Consider the following 15,700-nt stretch of genomic DNA (forward strand, 5'->3'; position numbering starts at 1 on the left):
TGTGTATTGTCACCAGGGTTTTGTTCGTTTTTTTAAATGCAGGTTTTCACTGACACCTGGGTATAATTCAGCTCACATTATTAAGACTCACGAATTCTGAGTGAAGGCCCTGGCCAGGTAGCTCAGTTGGTTAGAGCATCGTCCCAATACACTAAGGTTGCAGGTTCAATTTCCAATCAGGGCACATACAAGAATCAACCAATGAATGCACAATTAAGTGGAACAACCAAGCGATCTCTCTCTCGCTCCCTCTCCCCCTTCCACTAAAATCAATTTTTTTAAAAAAAATTTTAGTTAATAAAAACACAACAATTTGCTATAAAATAACAATTGAGTAAATTAGTTTTGGATAAAATAAACTTGAATTTTTTAAAACTGATTTTAGAGAGAGGAAGGGGGAGAAACACCAATTGGTTGCCTCCCACATGGCACCCCAACCAGGGATGGAACCCACAAGCTGGGTGTGTGCCCTGACCAGGAATTGAGCCTGCTCCCTTTCGGTGTATGGGACAACACTCCACGGCCAGGGCTAAACTTGATTTTTAAAGCTCTATGGTATCACTTTTATCACACACACAAAGTAAAGGGAGAAAGGTCCTAAGACCTCTTATGAAAACTTAGCACACTGTTAGTCGTTAGCAGGAACTACTCAATTTCAGTTAAGTGACTAGCAGGACTAAATATAGATTCCAAATTGCATGTACATACTGTTAGCTCTTTAATAAAACAATACTAAGTACGGAACGTTAAATTTCAATTATCTATTACATCTGTCTGATAGTTGATCCAATAGGGCTACCAAACAGTAATTAAGTCCAAGGACATATTTTATTGCAAAGATGGTCCCTGTCTCTTCTAACAGCCCATAGTACAACAGTCATGTCGGCTTATGCAGACTCCTTGACCCAATGACCCAGGACCAAGAAACTCTACTTGGCAACATATCTCAACAAAATGGGCAAAACATCAGAGTAATAAAAAATGTGCTAAAATAATGAAATTTTTAATACTGAAATTAAGTTACCTTAGTAAGGTTCATAAACAGTTAAAATCCCTAACCAATTCTGATGCAAGTGCCCCAAATTACATCATTAAGAATAACTGAACAAAGACTTACTATCCACAGTATTTCTTAATTGTTTATTTATCAAGAGAAACATCCCTCAGCTCAAATATTCATGTTTCATAGTTCAGGAACACAGGCCAGTGACAAGCTTCCATGGAATTCAACCTAAAGAAATTCTGCGGAGAAAAACACAGTGGCTAAGTTAATGACAAGCGTTCTCTCAATATCTCACCACCCCTGAGGTCACCTGAGGTCTGTTCCTACTAGTGGCCCACACTTTGCTCGCTCACCTTTAGCCCAGGAGCAGCCCAGTTCAGGCTACCTGGGCTCAAGGTCCTTTCTCCACCAAGCTCCCTGACCAGCTTCTTTTCTATGTGGGGCATTGCCACACCTTACTGTGGCTTTTTGCTTTCACTTTCCAAATTCTGTTTTGCTTTGCTTTTCTCTTAAGTCCCTGCCCCCAATTCCCTTCTCATACCCATGTACTCTTCTTAAAAGCAGCAGCCCACCTGTTCTAATTTCTGTTTCTGTCTCCATATCAGTCTTTCTTGTTTTTAAACACAAGTAACTTCTCACATAAAAAATATAAAAATATAACATTTGAAGTCATCCTGTTAACATCTAACCATGAAATGCATACCCACTGTGGAAAATCTGAAAATTTCAGTTATAAGAAAACAGCAACATTAAGATTAAGGTTCCACACAGAACCACCACCATTTTCTTGACCTTTATACCTTCAGTGATCTTTTATGTAATTTAACATAGATTGTCCTTAACATTCCTAATAATCTCTTCATGTTACTTTGTGAAATTATCATTTCCAATGGACCTAATAGGTATGAAAAGGGCATAATTCCCCGTCAATTTTCCAACAACTGAAAATAAAGTTCTCTTTATTTTTTCTCTGTACTTTTTCTAAGTATTTCTATGGCTAATTAGTGCATGCATCTATCTGCATTTCAGATACTCAAGATAAGTAACTATAGAAACAGATTACAGAACTGAATCTTCCATTAGGCAAAAGTTACTTTTTCAAAATGACCCTTGAGAGTCTTTCAAAAAAGTGATCTAAGCCCAAAGTAGCAGGGCTCCTCCAAACAAACCCCAGACCTTGGGAAAGATACACATACGGCATTTGGAGTGCTCATTCGGGTACAGTCTGCCTGAAAAAAATATTCATTCACACTCCCCTTGTCACATCAAGCTCACACTGGAGTGGTGGAGAGAATCTTTAACTCTACTTATATTGTTCAATCTTCCTTTTTTGTTGATCTTAAGTAAACAATACATGAATGATAAAGATTCCTGAGTATGAATAGTTTCATCAGGTACCTGACACATGCTTTCTCATCAATTTAGTGGATGACCTTTCATCAGCACACAATCCCTTTGGTCCTTTTTAGATCTAAAACCTTAATTCACACTGTCCATTATGCATAAACACTTTGTAGATATGACAGACCAAACCAAAACCTATGAGAAGCCACCAAGTCACTTACACACACCCAACTAACAAAAGGTGTCAAAAACTTTTTTTTAAAGCACTTCAAAAAGTGTGATTTTCCTAATGCCAATTTAGCAATAGCATAACGTGAAATAATTTTGAACCTAAGTCAGCAAGATGGTGGGCTATGAAGTTCCAGACTCCCACCCCCACAGAAAAAGCACCAATATTAAGGACCAATGTGTCTTTATGAGAACTCGAGAAATCAGTTATGAAGCTGCTGCAATCGAGCAAACACGTACACAAGAAAAAGCCTCTGAAAACAGAAGAAAATTTCATGAATGTTTTCCTCCCCCTTTCCTCAGTGCAGCAATGTGGTCAGGAGGAACCTAGCCAATTCCTGGCTTCTCCCCCAGGACAGGAGAGGAACTTGCTTGTAACATTTTGGCTTGTTTTAGGGACTGTTTTCTAGCTTATCTCAGAACTCTGAAGGGAATGGTGACATTGTCTAGATATCAGCCTGAAAGCTGCTGAAAGCAGTGATGGGTCTCAGGACCCAAGATCTGCAGAGGGACTGCAGACTCATGGGCAACAATGAGGAATACAAAAGAACAGCTAAGGCTAGTTAGGGGTGAGACTCTTAAAAGCAACTGAGTATACGCGGGAACTAGAACAAAAAGCACCAGCAAAGGCTAGGGTAAAACATGTCCCCAGAAAAAGTCTGACAGGACCCTAAGGTTTATGCCAGGCTGTTAAGACCTCCTGCATGAAGCAAGTCTGAAAACAATGGGAGAGGTGGCTGTTTAATCAAATGCCTAAATTTCAACAAAAGATCACAAGACATAAAGAGAGCAACATGACCCATTCAGAGGAACAAAATAAATCTCCAGAAACAGACACTGAAAAAAAGCACATGCCTCTGATTTACTTGACAAAGACTTTAAAACAACTGTCTTTTTTTTAAAATATATCTTTATTGATTTCAGAGAGAGGAAAGGAGAGGGGGAGAGAGAGACAGAAACATCAATGATGAGAGAGTCATTGATCAAGCCCAGAACCCGGGCATGTGCCCTGACCGGGAATCGAACCCTGACCGCCTGGATCCTAGGTCGAGGCTCAACAGCTGAGCCACGCCCGGCCGGGCAAAAACAACTGTCTTAAATATGCTCAACGAACTTAAGAACTCAGACAACTAAACAAAACCAGGAAAACCATACATGAACAAAATTAGAATATCAACAAAGAAAAACCTTTTTTAAAAAAACAAAATTCTACAGGAAAATACAGTAACTGAATTAGTAAATTCACTAGAGGGGTTCAACAAACAAAAAGATTCAGCAAACCTGAAAACGGTTAATTTCAACAACTGGGTCTAAGAATTAAAAGGAAAAGTAAATCAGAGCTTAAAGAACTTATGGGACACACCAGAAGGCCAACACATGCATTACGGAAGCCCAGCAGCAGAGAAGGGGCAGAGAACTTACTTGAAAAAACAATAGCCCAAACTCCCCAAATTTGAAGAAATGGATATACAAATATAAGAAGTTACCTGAAGTAGGATGAACCCAAAGAGATCCACACCAAGACACATAATCAAACTGTCAAAAACCAAAAACAATGAATCTTGAAAGCAGCAAGTGAAAAATCGATTCACAACCTACAACAGAGCCTCTGTAAGACTATCAATGGATTTCTCAGCATGAACCTTGCAGATCAGAAGGCTGTTGGATAAAATATTTTAAAAACACTGTCAAAGAAGAATACTATATCCAGGAAAACTGTCCTTCAAAAATGAGGAAGAAATTAAAGGCATTCCCAGCTAAAGAAAAGCGAAAGGATATGGAGTTCATTACTACTAGGCCTGCAATGGGAGTTCCAAATTAAAGTAAGTATACGAGACAGATTAAAAACAGGCAAAGGACTTGAACAGACATCTCCCCAAAGAATATACACAAATGGCCAACAAGCATGATAAATGATGCTCAACATCATTAAACAGAAAACAAGTTTGCTGAGGATGTGGAGAAATGGGAACCCTTTTTACACTATTGCTAGAGCATAAAATGGCCCAACCACTATGTAAAATAGTATCCCAGATCCTTAAAAAATTAAAAATAGTACTACTGCATGATCCAGCAACTCTGCTTCTGGGTGTTTACTCAAAAATATTGAAAGCAGGGTCTCAAAGAGATTATTTATAAACATCATACCAGCATTATTCAAAGTAAATCAAAAAAACAGAAGCAATCCAAGTGTCTGTTGGATAAGTGAACAAATATGGTATATACATAAAATAGAATATTTAGCCTTAAAAAGGAAATTCGGACACATACTGTAACAGATGAACCTTGAGGACATTACATTAAGTGAAATAAGTCAGTCACAAAACGACAAATATTGTATGATGTAAATGGTGGTTGCCAGGAATGGGAGGGAATGGAGAGTTGTTTAAATGGGTAGAGTTTCAGTTTTGCAACATGAGTTCTATAGATTGGTTGTACAACAATGTGAATGTGCTTAACAATACTGAACTATACATTTAAAAATAGTTAAGATTAAGGTTTATTTGTATTGTACCACAATTTTAAGAAGTTTTTAAACAGTAACTTCATATTACCTTTACATTCCAAGATCACTTTGCACTCTGAAAGATACCAGCCTTCCTCATCTCCTCAAAATCTTTCATGGAATCATAATTTCTGTAGAAATCTGCGTATGCCTTCTTTCTTGGTTCAGCCACACCAAACTATAAAATAGCACATCCCATTATGGCTTATTTTTTAGATTATTAAAATTTATTATCTAAAGACAACATAAATCACAATACGTTTGTGTTCACCTCTAACTTAACCACTGTATTCCCTAAGACAAAAGATGGGGGCATTCACACAGATGCAAGGAAAGGGAAAGAAGCCTCAGGGCAAGAAGGGCCTTCACTGCCTAGGGAGGTATAATTCCTTGCTGGGTATCTGTGTTGGTTGGAGGAGGATGGTAGACTGGCAGGAGCCAAAGGAAGATATCCAGAAATCTAAGATTACACATTTTGAATGTATTTAATACCACTGAACCATACACTTAAAAATGGTTAAATTTTATTATGTGCATTTTGCCACACAAATTTTATTTATAGAAAGGCAGGTTAAAATCTATACAAGGCAAAGTGTTAAAATGAAATTCTCCTGCAACAATTCTTTTTCTCCTGTGGCAACAATTCTTGAAAGTGCTGTCAAAAAGGAAAGCCATGGGCACAAAAGGCACTTGTGCTAAAGCCCAGGATACCAAACCTAGATATAAGACCTGACCTAATTGCTGTTTCAACCTTTTCTGGAAACTTTTTTTAAAAATCCTCACCAGAGGATATGTTCCTTGACTTCAGAGAAACATCAATGTGAGAGAAACATCAATAGGTTGCCTCCGAAATGCGCCCTGACTGGGGATTAAACCCCCAACCTAGGTATGTGCCCTGACCAGGAATCAAACCTGAAGCTTTTTGGTGTACCGAATGATATTCCAACCAACTGAGCCACCAGCCAGGGCCAGAAACAATCCTAATTAGCCAGTTTAGAACTTCCTGGTCAAGCACCAGCAAGGTAACTTATCACATGGGCCCTTTCCATACTCTCTCATAGAAAGAAGAGGCAAATCCACCTTGGATTTCTAGCTTCCAGAACAGAAAATAAAACTTCTGTTGTTTGCCCTGGCCGGTGTTGCTCAGTGGTCAGAGCCTCAGCCAGCACACTGAAGAGTCTCAACTGGGGTGCTTAGGCTCACTGAGAAGTCAGAGAGAGAGAAGGGGGCCTTGGAGACAGGTTCAGGGGATAAGCACGGGACGAGCTGCTACTGCCCATTGCCCCCGTGGTCACAAGTCTGGTGAGATCCCCTCAAAGGGGAGGAAATGGCCCTGGCATGCTCTCCTGGGATGGTGGGGAGAGCACACTGGCACCTTCATTTTCAGGGGTTTTAAAGGCTGGGCATTTAGGGGAGGTCTTAGGGGCAGATCAATAGGATAATCCATTAGCTTTATGCAGATATACCAAAATAAGATCTTTCTCTTAATTGTCTGTCCTTGGGTGTGGTTGGCAAATGGCCCTAATTGGATTTCCGTTACCTGACTCCCTGAGCAGTGTGATTTAAGCTATTTACCCTCTGGCTGGGGAGGAGAAATGCAAAGCATTTACCCTTCTACGTCCTTGGCTTAGGGAAGGTAGGACTTACTTGGTGGCCACAAACTACTGTTTATCTTCGTTTCCCTATTCTGATTACCCTAGAATCTTCCTAGCTTCTTACTATAACAGAAGGAAGCACATTAAAGAGAGTTTAAGACTCTAAATTGCTTATGAAGATAAAATACATTTTTAAATTTAAAATACATTTGGGACCACAAGCACAAAGTAAGAAACCAAATATACATACTTTATAGGAAGCTGCAACCCCCAGGGATACAATTACGGCTCCAACGATGTGAAATCTCAGACGCTTGGCCAGAAGGCCTCGCATCTGAGGTTTTGTCAAAGCGCCAGAAGACATGGTAGCTATATTATCCTTGGTAGAAAAAATAAAAAATATACAATTAGAACATAAGTATCTAAAGAATTCTTATGCATAATGCATTTAAGTACATAGGGAGGCACAGGAAGGATGGAGTGTTACTGATTCCTCCCACAAAGCCTCTTAGGCTTATCGGGGAGGAACTCTCCTCTACCCTCAAGGATCTTCGGGCTGGTCTAATAATCAAATAGACATGAGGCAGATGAGCTACAGAAAATAACTGAATTTAATATATGCACATGTAGGGGAACCCCACATGCAGGAGAGGTTCAGAGAGAGAAGGGGGGATCTAGGTATGACATCCTGAGCTAGGGGTGAGGTAACAAACACCCTGGGGGCTTCAAAGGGTCATAGCAGGTTTAGAATAGATGTTTAGTAAATAAAAGTTAGGCGGCCATGTAAGTGGGTCCAAAAGAGATTACGGATGATAATCTCTTGTTATGGGCAAGACCCCGGACTAAAGTTCTAAGTAAAGGGAGGAGGCAGAAGTTTACCTTGGGCCTGAAGCTAAAACTGCCCTTAGCTCAAACAATCCGCACACCAGAGGCACCTCTTGGGGTGACTTGCTCTGAACCCCACGCCTGCTTCATCTACCCCCCTCACGTGCTGAACGACTACCCTCAACGATAACTGCGGCACAACCGCCTACGAGCCGCGTACTAGCGCCACCGCCGCCTCTCCCAGCCGCAGGGGAGGCGCGCAGAGGCTCCGGGCTGACCCTCCTACCAACGCCCTCGACCTCCGAGAGCCCCGGGAAGCACGTTTTTACTCCCACTTTACGGGGGAGGACACAGGGCACACGGAGCGACTGAAACTCGGGCAGGAGCCCAGCAGTGCCCCAGGGCCCACCCGAGACCGCGGCGCGGCCTGATCCCGGGGCTCCACGGCCCGGAGGCGCGGGCCGTCCCCGCAGACCCGCCTTCCTTCCCTCCCTCCCGGGGCGAGGGGGCAGGTACCCGCGCTTCCCCCCGCCGCAGACGCGGACCCCGCACAACCGCTCCCGCGCCGCGAGCGCCGGCCGCGCGCAGCCCCGCGGGCGCCCCCCTCACGCCCGGGATGCCGAGTAAGGGCGACCCTGGGGCCCGACAGGCCGGGTCACCTGGCCAAGGTCACAGGCCCTGCGGGGAAAGGCAGCGGCCCGGGGCCAGGCCCGCCGTCCGCCAGGCCCCGCGGCTTCCTCGAGGCCCCAGAGCGGCCCCCGCGGGACCCTCGCCCAGGCCGGAGCCCGCGGCGGGGGTCGCGCGGGGGGCGACGCGGGCGAGAGGTGCGAGGTCCCCGGCCGCCGAGAGGCCGAGTCACGCCTCGACCCCGAGGCCGACTGAGAGCAAGCGGCAGGAGGCGGCAGTTCTGGGGACCCGAGCCCGGCACAAGGAGGCGACACAACTAACCGCAGCGCCAACGTCCTTCCCGGTGGAGAATGGACGCCGCCGCAGCAGCGCGCAGGCGCAGGAACGGCGGCGGCGAGGACCCGCGACGGTGGCCGGAGGAGTTCAAAAGGCCTCGGGCGCGCCTCCTGCCGCTCAGGGCGGAAGTTCACCTGCGCGGTTAGACTGTGTGACCTTCAACTTAGGACTTGACCTTCTGAGTCGGTTTCCTTAATAAGCTGGAGATATTAATTTCACTAATACAGAGTTGACATGAACTTAGTGGAGAGCTCAGATATTTAATGTGTAATTTTTTCAAATGTACAAACAGTGCGCGTCGCCGGGGCCCACGCTTGCCCGACCTCGCGCACCGACCGGCCTTCCGCGCAGGGCTCCCGCGGCGGGCACGGGCGGGCTGGGCGCGGGTGGGCGCGGGCTGGGCCCCAGGAGCCCGGCCCGCCGGGGCAGCGTGGACGGCCAGCACAGCTCCGGGCTGCGCGCGGAACTGCTTCCCGCAGGGCTGCGCAAGCTTTGATGGAAGGATTGTGCGGGGTTTTTAAATAAAACACGAGTGTTTTAAAGGAAAGCGGCGGGAAGTTTATTAGAAAGAGGCGGGTAAGGGTGAGGCTCTTATGCTCGGGGGGGGGGGGGGGGGGGCGTGGTGGTCGCTGAAATAGCCGGGATTCCCACGGCATTGCGCTGGGACGCGGGATCCACGGTGCGGACTCGGCCAACACTGCGCACCGGCTGCGCGCCGCCCTGCCGTGGACAGGTGTGCGCGGGCCCTGCCCCGGGACAGGTGTGCAGGTGTGCGCGGGCCCTGCCCCGGGACAGGTGTGCAGGTGTGCGCGGGCCCTGCCCCGGGACAGGTGTGCAGGTGTGCGCGGGCCCTGCCGCGGGACAGGCGTGCGCGGGTCCTGCCCCGGGGGACAGGTGTGCAGGTGTGCACGGGCCCTGCCCCGGGACAGGCGTGCAGGTGTGCACGGGCCCTGCCGCGGGACAGGCGTGCAGGTGTGCGCGGGCCCTGCCCCGGGACAGGCGTGCAGGTGTGCGCGGGCCCTGCCCCGGGACAGGCGTGCAGGTGTGCGCGGGCCCTGCCCCGGGACAGGCGTGCAGGTGTGCGCGGGCCCTGCCCCGGGACAGGCGTGCAGGTGTGCGCGGGCCCTGCCCCGGGACAGGTGTGCAGGTGTGCGCGGGCCCTGCGGCGGACAGGTGTGCAGGTGTGCGCGGGCCCTGCCCCGGGACAGGTGTGCAGGTGTGCGCGGGCCCTGCCGCGGGACAGGTGTGCAGGTGTGCGCGGGCCCTGCCCCGGGACAGGTGTGCAGGTGTGCGCGGGCCCTGCCGCGGGACAGGTGTGCACAAAGTATTTACTGAGCACTTACTATGTTCCCCAGTCCGTTCCAGCCATTACGGGAGGCGGTAGGGGATTGTAAAGCCCAGACCCAGTGCTCCGATAGCTGGCCGTTTCTTTAAGAAGAGTCATGAAATCCAATACAAGAGAATAGAGAATAGAGCTCAGGACCAAAATGAGACAGAATTAGCGCAAAAGACAGTTTGAAAGATGGAGGTCAGCGAGAGGTCATCTACTCACTCAACAAGTATTTGCCAACATCAACGGGGCGCCAAGCAGTGCTCCACACACTAGGGATACCAGGTGAAAGACCAAGTTCTTGCTCTCCCGCGGGACGCGGCACACAAACGCACGCACGCTGTCGCTTTTGACGGCGGTGGGTGCTGTGAAGAAATGAACTGTGCTGCTGGGGTGCCCTTTTCCTCGGGGGCCAGGAACCCCCCCTGAGGCGGCGACCTCCAAGCAGAGTCTTTGCTGGCGAGGAAGTGAGAGAGCTTGTTGTCAACCCTCCCCTGAGGATGTTTTTTCCATTGCTTTAGAGAGACTGGAAGGGAGGGAGGGATAGAGGGTGGGGAGAGAGAAAAGCATTGATGCAAGACACACACATGGGTTGGTTGCCTCCCGCACACGGCGGGGATAGAGCCCCCAATCCCGGCACATGCCCTTGCCCGGGGATTGAACCCGAGACTCTGGTGCACAGGCGGACGCTCTAACCACTGGACCACACTGGCTAGGGCACTGAAAGATTTTTACAGGAAGAAAGGCGTGGTGGGGGATTATTAGGACAAGAAAAGAAAGGGTTAAAGGACACCTTTTGGGGGGAAGGAACAGCGAGGGTTTTTCGGTGCAGATTGCCTCTTCTTCCTGGGGGCGATGGGAGGCCCCAGTGGCAGAGACCTCATTGGCACTGACCTTCGATTAAGGTTACGTTTCCGGGCAAGATGGAATCTGCAGTTAGGTCAGGTGTTAAATCTAGGTCTGGTATCATGGGCTCAAGCGATGCGGTTCTGGGCCTGTGGTTTTCTCTTTAACAAACTTTATAAGGTGGAATGTAGAGGGCTATGTGCTAACTCGCAGGCTCACTGCTCCATCTCTCACCAGCAAGTTTTTCCATTTCTCCTCTCTCTTTTTCAGTTTTACATATTTGTTTAAATTCTCCCCCCACCCCCAATTTTACTGAGGTATAATTGACAAATAAAAATTGTATATACTTAGGTTGTACAATGTCATTTTTTGTGTTTAAGGTGTACAATGTGATGCTTTAATATACGTATACATTGTGAAAGTATATACCATAGAATATTATTTAGCTATAAAAAGGAAATCCTGTTATTTGTGACAACATGGATAAACCTGGAGGACATTATACTAAGTGAAATAAGCCAGACACAGAAAGACAAATACTGTGTGATCTCATTTCTACATGGAACCTAGAATCAGAGAAGAGTGGTGGTTGTTAGGGGCGGAGGGGTGGGAGAAATGGGGAGATAGTGGTTAAGGGGTACAAACTTTCAGTTAGGAGTAAGCTCTGGGCACCTAATGCAAAAGCACAGTGACTATAGTTAACAATACTGTGCTCTTAAGAGTGGACCTTAAGTGTTCTCACCACACACACACAAAAAGAAAAGTGAAATCAATCCATCAGTGCTTCCCTCTCCCCCCCTCTTGCTCTGTCTCTCTCTTCGGCTTGGGGGAGAGGCGTTCTCTGCAGTGCTGGATGTTCTGCCCACAGACTTTCCATTAACCTGCATCTGCAGGCCTGGCACATCTGAGCCCTGAGCCTCTCCAGGCCTCTGAGGGGAGCCGACCAATCTCGACCCCAACATCCACCACGCGCTCCGAAGCGCGGTCTCCTCCATTCGGTACCTGCTCCATCTCCCACTTTCAGTCTTCAGAAAGTTGGTAAGACCTCTGATCCACTGCTGCCTTCTATTTTTGTAGGTTTATAACTTTACCTTATTTTTAAGGGGTTGGAAGGAGAGGAGCTAAACACATGTGCTTAAACACTGTATTGAATTACAAGTTTGAAAGGTGTTTGGAACTCTTACCATTCCCAGCGCTCGTCTTCCTGCAGACGCGGGCTGCCATCTGGATCGTTTCTATTCTGCCCTGAGAACTTCCTAAGTATTTCCTGCAGTGCAGCTCTAGTGCCAACAAATTCCCTCAGCTTTTGTTTTTCTGAAAATGACCAAGTTTGGCCATCATTTTTCTATTTGAAAAAATTACTTTGAATTAATTTTAAGCTTACAGAAAATTGCAAGAATATTACTAAGAACCCCCAAGTACCCTTTTCAGGTGGTGGAATTTAATTGCCACATTTGCTTACTCATTCTCTCTGTGTGCGTATTGCATATACATTATACATTATCATTTTTAATATATATAATATAATCTTGTACAATATACACGTTATACATAATTTATAACTATTTGAAAATTATAAGATATAATGACCCAGATTCAGAGAATTAACATTGAAACAACACTATCATCTAACCCACAGATCTATACTCAAATTTCACTGATTGTCCTGATAATGTTCTTTATACATCTACAATCCAATCCCAGGTTCAAGTTGCATTTGGTTATCAAGTCTCTTTAATGTCCTTCAATCTGAAAGATTACCTCTGCTTTTGTCTTCCAGGACTTTGGCATTTTTGCTGAGTACAAGCCAGTTATTTACTGCAGAATATTGCTCACTTGGGTTTGTCTGATATGTCCTCATTTTTCAAGAGTTTTATTCGTGTGTTTGTTTGTTAGAAATAACACGGAAGTGGTGCTGTGTCCTTCTCAGTCCATCCTATCAAGAGGCGCACAATGTCAACTGTCCTCATTACTGCTACTGTCAACTTTTACTACTTGGTTAAGATGGTGTACGTCCCTACATAGCCAAAACGATCTTGAGAAAGGAGGACAACGCTGGAGGGCTCACACTTTCCAATTACAAAGCTACAGTAATCAAAACAGCGTGGTACTGGCATACAGACAGACATACAGACCCACACAATAGACTAAAAAGCCCCAAAATAAACCCTCACATATACAGCCAAATGATTTTCTACAAGCATGCCAAGACCATTCAAGGGGGAACAGACAGTCTTTTCAATAAATGATGCTGGGAACACTGGATATTCATATGCAAAAGAATGAAGTTGGGCTCTTCCTTTATATCATATGCAAAAATTAACTCAAACTGAATCAAAGAGCTAAAGGTAAGAGCTAAAACTATAAACTCTTACAAGAAAGCATAAGCTTCATGACATTGGACTTGGCAGTGATTTCTTGGATATCATATCAAAAGCACAGGCAATGACAAAATTAGATAAATTAGACTACATCAAAATTTAAAACTTCCGTACATCATAGGACAGGATCAAGAGAGTGAAAAGGCAACCTCCGGAATAAGAGAAAATATTTGCAAATCCTGTATCTGATAAGGGGCTAATATCTAAAATTAATAAAGAATTCCTACAGCCCTAGCTGGTTGGGCTCAGTGGTTAAAGTGCCAGCCAGTGGACTGAGGGGTCCCAGGTTCAATTCCAGCCAAGGGCACATACATCGGCTGCAGGCTCAATCTCCAGCCCTGATTGGGGCACGAGTCAGAAGCAACCAGTCTATGTGTCTCTCTCACATCGATGTTTCTCTCTCTCCCTTCCATTCTCTCTGAAAAAGAAAAATTAAAAAAGAAGAAGTCTGTAAGCAATATCATTTTGCATTTGTCTTCCCACCCCTTTAGCAAAATACGAGTATTGGTACAAATGGCATACATGTTAAAGCACCTAAGAATTGTGATAGGTGTTTTAAAAGTAAGAGTCAAGGAATACATTTCTGAACTAGATGTTTCTAGATATCAAAAAGAAACGTTCAGTTAAATGTTAGGAAAACAGAGTATGCCATCTTGGAAAATATACTTTTAAATTATGAGAAAAATAGCCTTAAGCAAGCCACATACAGGTTTTTTCCTCATACTTTTTTAAACTTGTTTTGGAACCAACTTGTCATTCCTTTGTGTTTACGCACACACATTAGTCAGAACACGGGGCTGATGTTAACACAAACACTGCCAATCAAAGCTCAAGGTAAATGTATTATTTTTTCATTAGTTAATCCTAGGATCTTGGAAGTACGGTAGAATCACACTCATCAGAGGGTCTCAAGGGACACATAAAGTTTTCAAATACACGAGGATTTGGATAAGGTAACCTGGCAAACAGAACTTTGAACTTGGCAGCGGAGATTGCTGCAACTCCAGCACAGATTCAGAGAGTGTCCTTCCCATCTCCCTTGGTTTATGAAAGGCCAACTACTGTGGCCAAGTCGTCCCACTAAACAAGAATGTTGTGTTCCAGGTTCACTGAATTTGGAGTTTTAAGAATAGGTTGTTTTTCCTCTTCATTGGTGAGCTAGGGTTGGAGAAAGCCAAGAGTCAAAAACTTCAGGAGCTACAAAGTGCAGTGCTTATACCACCCAACTATTTTTTCAAAGGTTTTAAACCTACTAAAAGACTGACCCCTACGTGCTGCTCAAAAAAACACTGAAATGGCCTCTACTGTCACCATCACCAGACAGCATGCGTAGACGGCGACCTTAGACTCAACCAACAATATACGGCACCTTCTAAATCTGCTAAAAGCTTAGTAGGCAAATTAACACAAGTAATTTTAAGTTTATTCAATTCCAGCTAAAATATGATGGATGCACAAAGTACTGACCAAAGTCTTTTGAGACGTTGGCCGTAGACAAAGCCTCTTCAAGCATAAAGCTGCAGATCTGAGCTTGGCTGAATGGGTAGGATTCCCAGGCAGGCCAAAGCCCTATGGAATTGGAATTTGTCCCTTAAATTAATGTTGCTTAATTCATTCATAAGGATTTACAAAGCCCATGGAATTGTCCATTTTGTAAAACTGGAATGCTGTTGGCCTAAGCATTACTTGGGATTTCTTCTTTTTTTTAATCCTAAAATTACTTTTTAAAAAAATCCAATAAAAGAGATTTCATATTTGTTGCATTGAAAGGTTTGAGCTTCATGATTACCAGTCCTGGCAGCAGATAGTGTAAACAGCCTTCCTTAAATGTATTTTGATTAAATGTATCGAGAGTCCCACTTAAGATGCATTTTGCCTTGTTCAATACGGTACTAGACATGGGTGGAAGAACAGCAGGTATTTTTCCAAGCAGGAGGCATGAGATTGCTAAAATCCTCAGCCTCCACCACAACATTAATTAGTATGTTTCACCAACCAAGGCTGTAAGATTTGTAAATGAAATTCAAGAAGGGGCACCAAGCTAGAACAGGATGTGGAAGCCAAATGGAAAACATGAACCAATAAAAGAAAAAAGCTAAAGTAACCAGAAGTCTAAGTTTAGTTTCTGAAGTCAGTTCAAGTCTCTCATGCTTTGATTCTGATGTAATCTTAAGATGGTGGGTACAAACAAGAACTCAGAAACAGCTTTTGTAGCTTTTGGACCAACTGCACATGAATCAGTTTGTTGATGGCTCTAATTACACAGTGGTCTTGCTGAATTACATCTGAATTAAAATTGTCATTCTTTAGGCTGAAATATAATAATGAATACTTATCAACAAGAATAGCCATCCTCCAAACACTTACAAACCTTTTTGCACATTATGTTACATCTTGTTGATATATCACATTATTTGTCCTAACATCGGCGAGGCACACGTCGCAGCACGCTAGCGCATTCTTCCTGTATGACAATGTGTTTGTTTCTTGTTTGTCCTGTCATTTGTCTCATTTCACATTCTAGTTAATGAGATGATTGCTTTCCTGTGTGCAAGAATATTTTTCTGAGAAGAGATAATTCTCTGGATTTTAAAAATATTGCATTTCTTGCAGGATGGGAACTTCAAGCACATATGACATAAAAGGACCATGCCCATGTTCGTTTTAATGGACAAAAAA

At 44.7% G+C, this 15,700-nt stretch overlaps 1 protein-coding gene across 2 annotated transcripts; it reads right to left on the bottom strand.

Moving 5' to 3' along the window:
* Positions 1-1,121: 1,121 nt before the first annotated feature.
* On the bottom strand, positions 1,122-8,503 carry COX6C (cytochrome c oxidase subunit 6C). 2 transcript variants are annotated; one of them, XM_087825304.1, is made up of 4 exons: positions 8,450-8,503; positions 6,927-7,055; positions 5,131-5,259; positions 1,122-1,242 (listed from the first exon to the last, which is right to left on the bottom strand). In XM_087825304.1, the coding sequence occupies exons 2-3, from the start codon at positions 7,038-7,040 to the stop codon at positions 5,146-5,148; spliced, it is 228 nt and encodes a 75-aa protein (XP_087681430.1). In that variant the 5' UTR covers positions 7,041-7,055; positions 8,450-8,503; the 3' UTR covers positions 1,122-1,242; positions 5,131-5,145. The 2 variants fall into 2 exon arrangements, with proteins under 2 accessions (XP_087681430.1, XP_087681431.1); XM_087825305.1 differs by lacking the exon at positions 8,450-8,503 and adding an exon at positions 8,161-8,229.
* Between the last annotated feature and the right edge of the window lie 7,197 nt (positions 8,504-15,700).

The sequence above is a fragment of the Miniopterus natalensis genome, chromosome 16, assembly GCF_054644295.1.
Source record: "Miniopterus natalensis isolate mMinNat1 chromosome 16, mMinNat1.hap1, whole genome shotgun sequence".
Lineage (NCBI taxonomy): Eukaryota > Metazoa > Chordata > Mammalia > Chiroptera > Miniopteridae > Miniopterus > Miniopterus natalensis.